The following is a 12,656-nucleotide window of genomic DNA, read 5'->3' as shown; positions in this document are numbered from 1 at the left end:
GCCACGCCCATCCTGGTAGTACCTGCTCCATGGTCACACGAAAGGCATTTTAACATTTTCGCTGCATGTGAGGAGAAGGTTTTCGGAGATTGAACAGCAGCGAAAGGGTTAATATTTGTGAATGAATCTCATTAATTTTGAAAAGACTCATTAGATTTTTTCATGTTTAATCAAATTTTAACGTAAACCTTATCTTTGTTCTGTATTTTACAGAGGCAATCACATTTGTCGATGCACCAGAGGAGCAATATCCTATTCTAGGTGCACCATTCAAGGTTAAATGCCTAGTTAAGGCAAATCCAGCACCCATTGTTGATTGGTACAAAAACTCAGAAATGATACAAACTGGTAAGTAACAGTACCCTTATTCCTGTACTTAATCATGCTTTATGAATTCCTGAAATAGTTATTTTCAATCCCAATAGTCATAATATGCTGAACTTCACTACTTTAATGTGATTTTATTCTCTTTCTTAGATCATCACTATGTCGTTGAGACCGATGGCCTTCTTATTAAGAATGTTACTGAGATGGATGATGGTGTTTACAACTGCAGAGCTATTGTAATAAAATCAGGAGAACTAAACGACAGAAGCATAAGGGTGGAGGTAATTGTCCATGCACTTAATTGTAATACATATTCAAGATTATCCCTGCTAATTCAGATGCGTTAATCAAGGCAGAAACTAAAACAAAATTTGGTGGGAGGGGAGAAATATAATAAATATGACTGGAAGAAAACTATCAATTGAGTTTATGACTGAATGGTAGAATGTAGACCAAAGTTTTCATCCCTATGTTGAATAATGAATTTTTTATTTTAAGTCAAACAATACTATTCTCATCCTACATGCCCATTTAATATTGCCTTCCTGATCTAATTCGCAATAAAACACTCTTTGTTACTTCCTTTACCTACTTTTATTGCTTATATTTGGAGCCATTCCACCACGTACAAGCTTCATTTTCGATTTAATTGATGATCATCATAAGCTAAAAATATAATTTGTCCTTTTCAGGTTCATGTTCCACCTAGATTTCAAGAGCCTTTACAGACTTTGGAAGCTGTAGAAGGAAAAGCAACATCTATGACTTGTCTTGCTGTTGGTAAGCCTCCTCCAATTTACTCGTGGATTAAATCTTCTACCAAAGAGGACCTATCTAACCCAACAAATCCATCTACTGCTGGACGATTCTCTGTAGACAAGAATACTGGAGTTCTAAATATATTATCAGTCCACCGAGAAGATGAAGGCGAGCTTAAATGTGTGGCCGAAAATGCTGCTGGAAAAATTGAGCAGAGTGCTCAATTGTCTGTGATTGTTCCTCCTCGTGTGTTGTCGCTGGCCAATGCATCAATGGCAACCGGAAAGTCAGGGATGCTCACTTGTCGTGCATCAGGAATGCCACCTCCCGTCATCCATTTCAAGAGATATGGCTCCCAAACTAGATTCGTCGCTGGTGGCCAGCCTGATGACGACCATGTGTACGTTGAGCCAGTGGCAATCACAGATGCGGACAAGTTCATCGAAGGAGAGGAAGTGACCGCCGGAGCAAATTTTGTCGTGCAGAATGCGATACGCTCAGATGATGGCTTGTATTGGTGTGTAGCGCAGAACAAGGGTGGTGAAGATCAGCGGATCGGACATGTCACAGTGGAATTTTCCCCATCTTTTGCTAGCTCACCCATGAAGCAGGTGTGGTCGTGGCATAACAATCCTGTCAACCTGACCTGCCTGGCTGAATCCATTCCAAACGCCACAATAACATGGTGGTTAAATGGAAGAAACGTTGAGAATGATCAGAATATGCTTAAAATCGGAAATGGACCGGAGAGCACTCTCACTGTAAGGATATTTTTCTCCTGAAGTATATATTGGTATTTTAACATAGCTGTAAAGTTTAACCAGTAAAATCTTATTTAAGGACTGTCAAATCTCAAGGTTTTTACAAAAATGTTGTGAGTGCATTTCTTCCTGAATTATGATTGCATGTAGTGATTACGTTTTAAACAGACCATCATAACTTTCAAATGTAATCTCCAGTGGCGGTTTGCCCATAAGGACTCTCGGACGCCGCCCCTCCCAAATATTTGAAAAAGTAAAAAAAATAAGTATCCATTAATTTATAATTATACATCTGATTAATCAAAGCGTTTTTTCAGTCCCATACATCGAAAGTGTTGGAAAAACACGAAAAGAAATAGCGCGAGAAGTTCGTATTTGTAGCCGTGGGGCGCTGGCCAGAACGTCCCAATCCATCCCCATGCAGTTATATGGAGAGTGGTAGTGGTGGGGGCCGCTGGTGCTATGACGCGTCTAACGTTGTGTCTTATGGAAGTCTTGGGACGTCGTCCGAAAATGCGCAGAGCGACGAGTGAGTTGACATCGCTGCGCAGGCCGGCGGGCGTATAATCTGGCGTCTACTTGGTGCTGCCACAGAAAAGGGACCTACGGACTCAGAATGGTCACTGTACTGGGTGTAGTTATACGATTTTAATTTTTAATTACTGGTAGGTATTGCTACAGTAAATAAATTATCCGATTATGCTTGCGTTTTTTGGTATTTGAATTCCGGAACACATAAAATCCAACCAGTTAAAGGCCGACGAAGGAAAACTATTCTCGAGTATTTGACACAGTTCTGTTATGATTACGAATTTCAAGAACCTTGGGGAAACTAATATTATAATATTTAGGCCTTAACAATGTATTCATATCTTCCCGATGATTAGAAATGCGGTACCTATTTTTCAGATAAATTTATCAAAAGACCTGCAGTATTAGGAAAAATCAGTTAACATTCCCCACTGATTTATAATTTAAGAAATAGTTGCGTGCGTGATAGGGTGAAGGATTAAATATGATTTAAATCGTTAAGCGCGAATTTAAATAGAGTCATTCAATTAATGTCATGAAGTGCCGCGTACAATGCACCTTTTGTGCGTAGGTTCATCATTTTTCTAGCCGTCCTTGTTGTATTAGTTCATGTTCACCTAATTCCTCAGCGGCAGAGTGGTAGCTGTCTGACGGAAAATGCCCACTTGGGTCTGATTTAAGTGGCCTCGAAGAGTTCATATCAGTGCGGAAATCCTTACAGCTCCCATCTGTGGCTCAGTCGAGTCGTCTTCTTTTACGATCTAGAACTTATTTTCTATTATATCATGGCAATGATTTCGAAGACACGGTTATTCCAAATGCGACCCGTTGGCGTCTCGTGTGTTTACCACATATGAATCTTAGACTCAAGGAGATGGTCCGTGACGTCCTTTGTTTGCTTGAATGCCTTTGCTGACCTTAAATTCGTCCCTCAGCTGAATCAGCATTAGTGGACCACGACTTCTATCTCCCTCGAGTCGTCCTTATAGTAACGGCAAGACTCTCGGAAAGAACGGAGTGAAATGAGTTCAGACATCATTTTCGAGGAGTTAATTGTGCGTAATTGCCGATTAAGAAGTTTCTTAGTGCTGTGTGTACATTCAAGAAGACAATTTTGAATTAATCAACAGTGCTCGTTTTTTTAAGGGAAATATAGGGAAAAATTGTCCCAATTCTGTGTCCTGGCACCTTGTTCTTTTTGGTCGTATTTTTCGTCGGACTATTTTTTGTGGAGTGCGCCCCCCCTAGCATTTGACGCACGAGCCGCCACTGGTAATCTCGCTTGGATTTCACTAATCCCTAATTCTTATTACGAGTAATCAAAGCACTATGCCCATATCTCATTCCATAAATGATTCAACTCATTGATTTCTTATTGCAAAGCCCTTTATAAGTGTTGGAGGGTTATTCCGGCATTCCACCGGGTCAGGTTCTCCAACTCCAACTCAGCCGATGTTTCGATGAACGAATTGTCCATCGTCATCAGGGCATGTCGAATCTTGGAAATTGTCCTCCTAATATATGGATGACAGCGGTATCAACTGAGGCAGGGCACTGTGTAGTCAGTGTCACGGTTCATGGTGGCATATAGTCTCGACTGAACGCTACCATGAAACGTGAGTCTACACACTCAGTGCCTCATGGTAACAGGTGCTGAGGAGCATTCTTGAGGAATGGGATAAAAGGCGGGAAATCCTCCTCCAATCACGTAACTCCTGCCCCAGTTGATACCGCCATCATCCGTATGTAAGGAGGGTGATTTCCGAGATTCAACATGCCTTGATGACAATGGACAACCCGTTCATCAAAACATCGGCCAAGATGGAGTTGGAGAATCTGACCCGTTGGAATGCCCAAATAACCTTCCACGATTCGATATGCCGGGAAAGCCTGCGATCATTCTTCCCTTTAGTAGTGTAGAATATTTTTCCTCATTCTTCTCATATTGGCATAGGATTGAAAAATACAAAAAGACTGTAAGTAATCCTTTCAATCAGTTAATAAAAACTATTGAACAAATTATGGGGAAATTAATAATAATGGGAAAGCTCCTTTTTAGTGTTGGAAGAATGAATTACATTTTAGTGTTTGGAGTAATTGAAGCTTTAATTCCTCTCATGGTTGAATTGTTTTTTTTTCCCATGGAAAAAATGAGGAATGAATCTAGAACCATATATCTTTGAAAGACAATATTTTTTACAGTGGATTTTCTTTTGCAACTTCTGCTTTACTGTGAGAAATACAGCATCATTCTCATTTTATTTTACTTTTTCAAGGTAACTCCCTACGACCAAAGGTATTATGGAATATATGTTTGCCGAGCCACAAATGTTCATGGTGATGCTGAACATGAAATTCAACTGAGAGAAGCACATAGGCCTTCAGAAGTATTGCAAGCTAAATTGGAAGTCATAACAGGCATGTGAAAAGTCTTCATAAATGTTCTCAGACTTGAAAGTCAATATTCTTTGCCTTAAAGACATAAAAACTGCATTTTATTTTCTATATTTTGCAAGTGATAATTACATATCAATATCCTCTCCTGAGGCAAACCTTAGCTTTGTTATCAAATATAAATTTTGAAGTAGAAAATTCAAATATTTTAATCTAGGTAGGAGTTGGATGATGGGGAAATTTGGAAACTTAAATATTAATTTTAAAGTCGAAAAATAATTATACCAATACCAATCATATACTGGTGTATGTGAATAGTAAGCAATACCTAGATTGATTTTTTCCATTAATTGATGGGTAATAGTGATGTTTTATTTTCTCGTTCAGCCACAACAATCACATTTTCATTCATTGGACCAAGGGAAAATGGTGGTTTGCCTGTAAGGGCCTATGCAGTTCAGTATAAGGAAGAGAGGAAGACTTGGAATGAGGCAAGGAACAAGACTTGGTTTATTGGTAGGTTGATCATCCTTTTTTATTTTACCTCACTCTAGGTAAACTTTCTAAACTTGGTTGACTTTACTATAAATTTGATGATAATAAAATATTATGAATAAAACTTTTGGGCTTTGTCGCCGTGTCAATTCTTGGGTGGCCCCAACGTTTCCCGACCGATGCTGGTCGCTTTCTCAAGGGATTCTGAAGAGCTGGGAATTTAAATTCTTTTATATAGGTATCTGTGTCAGGTGTTTCCTCTGTTTCAGGTGTCAGGTCTTTCCCACCCCCCACCACCTGACACAGATACCTTATTGATACCTTACACAGATACCAGATAGTTATCTACCATTGGATATCTAATAGACATCTACCATAGATATCTATTAGACATGCTGCTGTTTTGACAATGATATATGTAATAGATATCTACAGTAGATATCTATTAGATAACTATTTATCTATATGTAGATATCTATTACATATCCAATAGATGTTAATTTTCTGTGTGGGTATCTTCAGTCAATGTTTTTTTACAAAATGGTTAGGTTTGTACATACCATCAAAGAATTTTTTTTTCCTTTTAATTTCTGCCACTGAAATCCTCGTGAAAAAAACCCGGGTGATATTTGGGCACTGACCTGAAATTTGCTTGCTCAGATAGCATTGAAAACGACATCCTCACCCTTAGCTCCATTGTGGAAAATACTTGGAAACTCCATTGATTCTTTCTTCATCCTCAGATTCTCCCTATATACTGGAGGGATTAGAACCACAAACCTCGTACAATTTCCGATTTGCGGCAAAAAATGATGTGGGGCTTGGTGAGTGGTCAGCCGATGAGCATCACACAATGCCAAAGAGATCGAATCCAGAGGAGCCAAAGATCCTGAGCAGTGGCATCCTTGGCAGTCATCCTGGCCCTGAGAGCGAAGTGGTCATGTCTCCATATGTAAACCGCTTTGAACTGCGGTGGAAAATCCCTGCTGATAATGGAGAACCAATTGACAAATATGACATCAAATTTTGTCCCGTGAGTAAAATTTATGTTCATGAATAGGTTGTTATCAAAGCTATTGGGACGTGACTGCAATTCTCGATAACAGCAACACTTCACATAAATACTGCTATTTAACTGCATTTCTCAGTCAATTCAATCCTCTCTTTTTATTAGTTAAACTGAATATTAAGATGCAAGAATGGCCACTGAAATGATTAAACCAGAGCTTTGAAAAATAATTACCGTGTTTGCAAATAAAGTGGCGATCATGCTTTGCATTCAGTGGTGCAAACCTGTTCTTGTGAAAAATTGCAATTCCTGAATTCTAGTTCCATAATCATCCTTAATTGACAAACCCTTAAAATGGGTGTTTCAATCATTATTTAACATCAGGCAAAGAAAACAAGTGAAGGCTGGAAGGAATCGGACAAGTGCGACACTATTGAACTGAAGTCTCACGACCACACCGCCCACGAATTGCGAAATCTTCAAGCCAACACTCACTACAAGATAGAGCTGCGAGCACACAACGGAATTGGATACAGCACTCCTGGACAAATAATTGTGAAGACAGCAAGGGGTAAGTGCCCAAAGTTTTCAATTAAATTTGATTGACAAACTTAACCAACTGTCGAGGGAATTTGATCTTTCCATTATGTTTTAATGATTTGAGGCTTTGGATGGAATTCCTTCAGTTAGAAGGACCTTACCCAAAACCGCATCTCTATTATAAGTGTTCTCTTTAGTAATAGGGCCAACAATACTTAAAGAAGTACCACCATATCACCATTGAAAATTGTCTCAACTCTTAAATTTAGATGCATGAGCAAAATACAAGGACTTACAGAGTGACTCTGGGGTTTGAGAAAAGAGATCCTATGTCCAAATTGTCTCACATTGTTTCCTTAAATAGTGTATGGCTTACCACCAATGAATTATTTATACATTTAGCTGTTTAGATGGGTGAGGGTCTAGATCACCCAAAACTAAGCAACCAGTGTATGACATTAGCACATCCAGGTTATGGGGACCAATACCTTCCCTAGGTCAACTCTGATTTGCTCCTAACTTCTGTGATGCAGAAACGTATTTTTTTCTCCACCAGTAATGGATAACAATTTTAATGAGTTTATTTAGGCGTACATATAAAGGTTTAAGGACATAATGAGGCACAAATGTCTACAGATTACAGTCGGATATCTTGGAAAAGGTAGTACCCACTTCTGCAATATTATCTACCTCCTTCTATACACTTTAATTTGTTGTAGATTACAATTACTGTATTATAATCACATTTTTCCATTTTTATCTCAAATTATATTTTGAAAAATCCTAGTGGTATATTCTACACTTTTATGTTTACTAACTAATAAATTTATTTTATTACTACTGGTTCTTGAATTTCCAACATTAATATTTAGTCTAAAAAATTCTACAATAGCTCCGGAAGTCACATTAATTAAAATGATGAAACCAGGACAAAAGTCATAATGAAATCATTATTCCTGCTGCAATTTTTAGCCTTGATTTTTTTCCATCCCTGTGTTTATTTCTCTTGAACATAAGTTATATTTATCGATACAACATCTCTATGAGAATCTGATGGAATTCATAAAAGCTGACATTAGTCTGGGCAGGGCTCGGTGAAGTTGTCACCTCAGCGTCAACTCAGGACTTAAAAAAATTTCATCTCCAGAATGCTAACTTTTTTTATAAGAGAATTGAACTTTTTTGTGCCAATATTTATTTTCAGTTTCTGGCCATAAGTCCTGAAATTTCTATTATTATACAAAAAAGGACTATGCATGATTTTCTTACACTTTGAAATTACTCTGGAATTCTAACAACACAGGGATTTTTAATATATTAACCTATAAGTTTGACTTGATAAAAGGTGTAATACAAACTTAACATTATTTAATGTCTTAAAATCTACTGCATAAAGCATTTATTGAAGAATACTTTCACGGATAACATCCAGAAACGTTCAAAACAATAACCTAAATTAATATGAGTTTAGAAAAATGAAACCAATAGTTTTGTTTGACTTGTTAAAAATTCTTGAAATTTTCAATACTTGTTGTTTCAGTCCCAGTGACTTCATATTATCAAGGGTCTACAGTATTCTAATGAAACTTCATGGACAGCAATATTTAACTTGAAGTATTCAAGTACATGTAGGGTTTTAAAGATGATATTCATTTTTTCTTAGTAGATGCATATCATCATCGTGGTCAGGGGCGCAGCTAGGAATTAAGGCTAGGGGGGGGGGGGGGGGTTTCAGACTAATTCAACTAATACTGGGGGGCTTGGGGTATTGCATACCCTCCAGGGTACGCGGGAGGTGCGCAGACCCTCCGCTGGAAAAAATTTAAGATAAATGGTTCAAAATGGTGATTTTTATGGCCTTTTGAGGGATATTTTATTAATCCTCATGCTATTCTATAAGCAATATTTATCCAATTAAGTAAAATAGATTTAACTTAAAAATTTCTATGAGCCTGGGGGGGGGGTTTTCACCCCCAAGACCCCTCCTCACTGTGCCACTGTTCGTGGTCACTTCCTTCCCAGTTAATGTAGAGGTGCCAGGCCATTGCCTATGTTACTCTAACCTAGATGGGACCCTGCAGAATTCAATAAGCATCTCAAATTATTACTTATTGCTACAGAGTACAGCTCATGCTAAATGTTTAAAATAAAATTAATTTATGCCTATGAGTATAAAATCAGGCCCACTTTTGATTTAATCTATTAAATTGCTCATGAGTTATGTAGAGCAACTTAAAACTAAATCATGCCTATTGTGGTCCATTTATATGTCTCTCTTACTGAGGATAGGTTTTCGATTTGGTAATATCATTGAACTAACTATTCACTCAATGTAGGAGCTAAAAATACTTTAATAAGAGTTCAGCATGCTGGTCGGGTCTGCAGAATTATTTTATAATTGTGCCTTCATTATCATGTGTTAAAGTATAAACTAACAAAATATATTACACTCCTTGATTTTAGAATTGCTTGAGATTAAGTTGTGCTTAAAGATATGGTAATTTTCAATAACTGAGATTATTTACCCTTTAACTACCAGCAAATTCTTAGAGGGGGTAATTTGCCATTTTCCCACAACTTGTTCCTAATATTATCAGTAATTTTCTTCTGCTGAGTGATCGTAATGGGTAGATTTTGTAAGTATTCATTAGAGCTCAATTTATTTAAGGTCTTGAAGTGATATTTTTGTCAAGTTCAGCTTTTGCAAATTATACATTTTATTTTACAAATAATATTGGAGTTCAATTTAATTTCCCATGATAAACTCCTCTTTGTCAAGTTTAATTGATCAACCCACTGGCAGAAAAAGGGTTTTAATCTCACAGTAATCTTCAGTATACCCCAGCAAAGTATAATCCATTAAATGCTTACCAATGCTAAATATGTAGTTCACACTCAGTTTATGTATGCTTACTTAATGTTGCTATGTACTGCTAGTGTAGACATTGGATTTTTGATGGGGAACAGAGGATGCTTCTAAAGTATTCTACCAGACTGAACACCTAATTAGTCATTGTAGTGATGACTATTCAGCCTAGATGGTTTCGTTAACTAATGGAGTAAAATTTAGTGGGGTATAGGCTATTTCAGATTTTTTCTTTCATTGTTTCCTCACATTCAAAGCTATGTAAACAGCCTGACCAGTTCCCAAGTAATCTCAGATGGGAAATGGGTGTGGTCTCATCTGTAACTGTAGTTCCTGATCTTAAGGTTTCAAGACCAAACTAGGGAATTTCACCCAAAAGCTTAGTATTCTTTAAAACAATTGTAAAATTATATCTGTGCTACATCAAAAGAAGTATTTATACTCATTATTGGAAAAATAGATGGCCCTACACCAACTCTAAATTTTCTGCATCAATATCAGTTCCTACTTGTTCCATATCATCTCTATGGAAACAGTAACTTATTTATTGTCCAATTTCAGTCCTGTAATTTATTTTTGATCAGGAATGGAAGGATGAATTATGCAGAAAATATTTCAGACAAAAGATGGCAAATTCTGAATTATCAGACAACCTTTGTAATTCCTAAATCCTTTCTTTGGCAACATAATGAGTGGAGTAGTTTGTCCTTTAAACGTTCATGGGTGCTCATCAAATGTGTGCTATGTATAAATGCAGTGGTGTAACTATGGGGGGGGGGGGGGGAGGAGGGGGAAGAGTGGATAGATGCCTGCCCAAAGCCTCGGAGAAATAAAAAAACATTTAAAATATAGTGTACTTTTGACATAAATAATTACTGCATCTGCTTAAAGTTTAATTGTAAGTGCCAAAATAATGTATGTACAATGTATTTCCAGGCATTATTTTCCAAAACTTCTCCCGTTGCCTGAGAGGTGGGTCACACACCCAGGTTGCCCCATCCCCTCCAAAAAAATAGTCCTAATTACGCCACTGTATTAATTAAGTACAAACTGTAAATACTAGAGCAGAAATCAATTAAAAATATATAGAAAGGGAGGAAGAGTGGAACAGGCTCCAAGTTGTAGCCTCGAAAAGTAAGTTTATTGTGAGGGTGGATGAGTAGTTTATTTTTGAAGGGGTTTAGTTGTCAATTAACTTATTTATAGGGTTGAGCTGTCAAGCAAGAGTGGGGTTTGGTAACTCAGTCATCCTTTAAGCAGAAAGTTTTGGCCAAATCAAGTTGTATCCTCTGTGGACCTATCAAAAATACAATTTAGAGATTCTTGGAAATAACATTTGTTCATTCCAGTTTTATTTTCCATTTGTCTAATTTTATTCCTTCTCCTCTTTTCCTTTTCTAGATCCCACCTCCAACACAGGTATTTTTTATGGTGATCAAGTGGCATCCTCCTCCTCTGCAGCCACAGCTGGTATAATCTCCCTCCTTAGCATAATTTTAGTCACGTTATATTCAGGCAGCATCAGTGGCAATTAAAAATAGTTGTTGTCCTTCCAACATAGCTCACAAGTCCTCTTCCATTCCACTCGAAAAAGATCCAAACAAAAGATATTCCCCTTTTTCCTGTCAAACTTAAACAATAAAAAAAAGCTGATTTTTAAATATTGTGGAGTCTTTTTTTGGTAAATTTGTGCCAAAAGAAGTTATTTAACGAGGCTGACCCCCCACGCCCTAGGGTGTTGTATGCCTGAGTTAGGGATCTGTGGGACCAAAATGGTGTTTTGCCTATCTGATGGCGACGGGCTTGAAAAATTAATGTGTGTTAAACGGAATGGGGGAGCGGATGCACATTTTAAAAACTGTGAAGGGTTTGTACTTTTCCAATGGTCATTGAAGTGGAGAGAGGGAGAGAGAGCGAGTGTGTTGAAAAGTGTCGGGAGAAGGGGGTGCACGATTGGGAAATGGTGCTTCCATAGGATTGGAGCATGACAATTTGGGGTTTGTCCCCACGTGCTATATTTCACAGTGTAGAAGAAAAAAAAGAAGCTGTATTGTTCTGTGCCAGGAGTAGCTAGATGGCTCGATTAAATTTCTTCTCCCATGCATTTTCACTATCAGGAGTCTCTTTTTAAAGAAAACATGTATGCCTTTTTCTGGATATAATTTTTTTTTATCATAATAATTATTGTGGAACATGTTTTAATGTTTTTTTTTTTAATCTTAGGGGTTAAGAGAGAAAACTACATTGGTTACTAACCCTGTTATTCCATCAAGTTGATAAAAATTTGAAATTTACTTCTAAAACATTTCAGCTCATGTGAGGTAGAAATTTGAGTACTGTATATTGCGGCATATAAGTTGATCTTTCAGCTAAAAGTTATGACAAAAAAAATAGAAAGGGTAGCTGGTTTACCTTTAATAAAAAAATGTGTCTTAAAAAGCAGTACTAAGTGTGTGGTTGGTGAGCGAAACCCTTATGGTTTAAGGTGATGTTTTGATTTTAATCGTAATTCGATGTTTTAACTGTGGTGACAAAATGTTTCTTTTAGATATATTTCAAATAAATCATCAGTCATTTTGACGTGAAAGATGAGTCATCCAAACTGTGTCCACGGCCTTAAGATACATGCATTTTCATCTTTTTACAATTATTAAAGATAATGAGAAAAATGTGATTGAATGGTAATGATGAGATCCTAGATTTGAATCTAAATTATTCATGCAAAGAATCAGTAAACTGAAATGTATGTGGTGCAAAATTATCAGTTTTAGAAGAAAAATTTAAGTTTGGTTACTTGCCCAAATTGACTTTTACTCCGCAATATAGGGTAATGAATGAGGATACATAGTAAGAAATCACTGCCGGGCAGAGTGAGATTCTTCTTGTAAAAACTACTGTTAAAGGCCAAAACCAAATAATTATGTAGTGTTCAATTGATGAGAGAGTGCATATGTCATGGTTTTGGGTTAATTGT

General features: G+C 37.1%; 1 protein-coding gene across 1 annotated transcript in view; it reads left to right on the top strand.

Annotated features, from left to right (window-relative positions):
• The window catches only part of LOC124153181 (fasciclin-2), a 60,940-nt gene that overhangs the window by 29,122 nt on the left and 19,162 nt on the right, over nucleotides 1-12,656 (top strand). The window contains exons 5-12 of the mRNA XM_046526283.1: nucleotides 214-348; nucleotides 478-608; nucleotides 1,020-1,847; nucleotides 4,655-4,796; nucleotides 5,160-5,288; nucleotides 6,011-6,300; nucleotides 6,661-6,847; nucleotides 11,084-11,101. Of these exons, the coding sequence (XP_046382239.1) occupies nucleotides 214-348; nucleotides 478-608; nucleotides 1,020-1,847; nucleotides 4,655-4,796; nucleotides 5,160-5,288; nucleotides 6,011-6,300; nucleotides 6,661-6,847; nucleotides 11,084-11,101 (1,860 nt within the window). The remainder of the gene's footprint in view (nucleotides 1-213; nucleotides 349-477; nucleotides 609-1,019; nucleotides 1,848-4,654; nucleotides 4,797-5,159; nucleotides 5,289-6,010; nucleotides 6,301-6,660; nucleotides 6,848-11,083; nucleotides 11,102-12,656) is intronic.

This window comes from Ischnura elegans, chromosome 2, assembly GCF_921293095.1.
Source record: "Ischnura elegans chromosome 2, ioIscEleg1.1, whole genome shotgun sequence".
NCBI lineage: Eukaryota > Metazoa > Arthropoda > Insecta > Odonata > Coenagrionidae > Ischnura > Ischnura elegans.
This window is presented reverse-complemented; position numbering and strand designations above follow the sequence as displayed.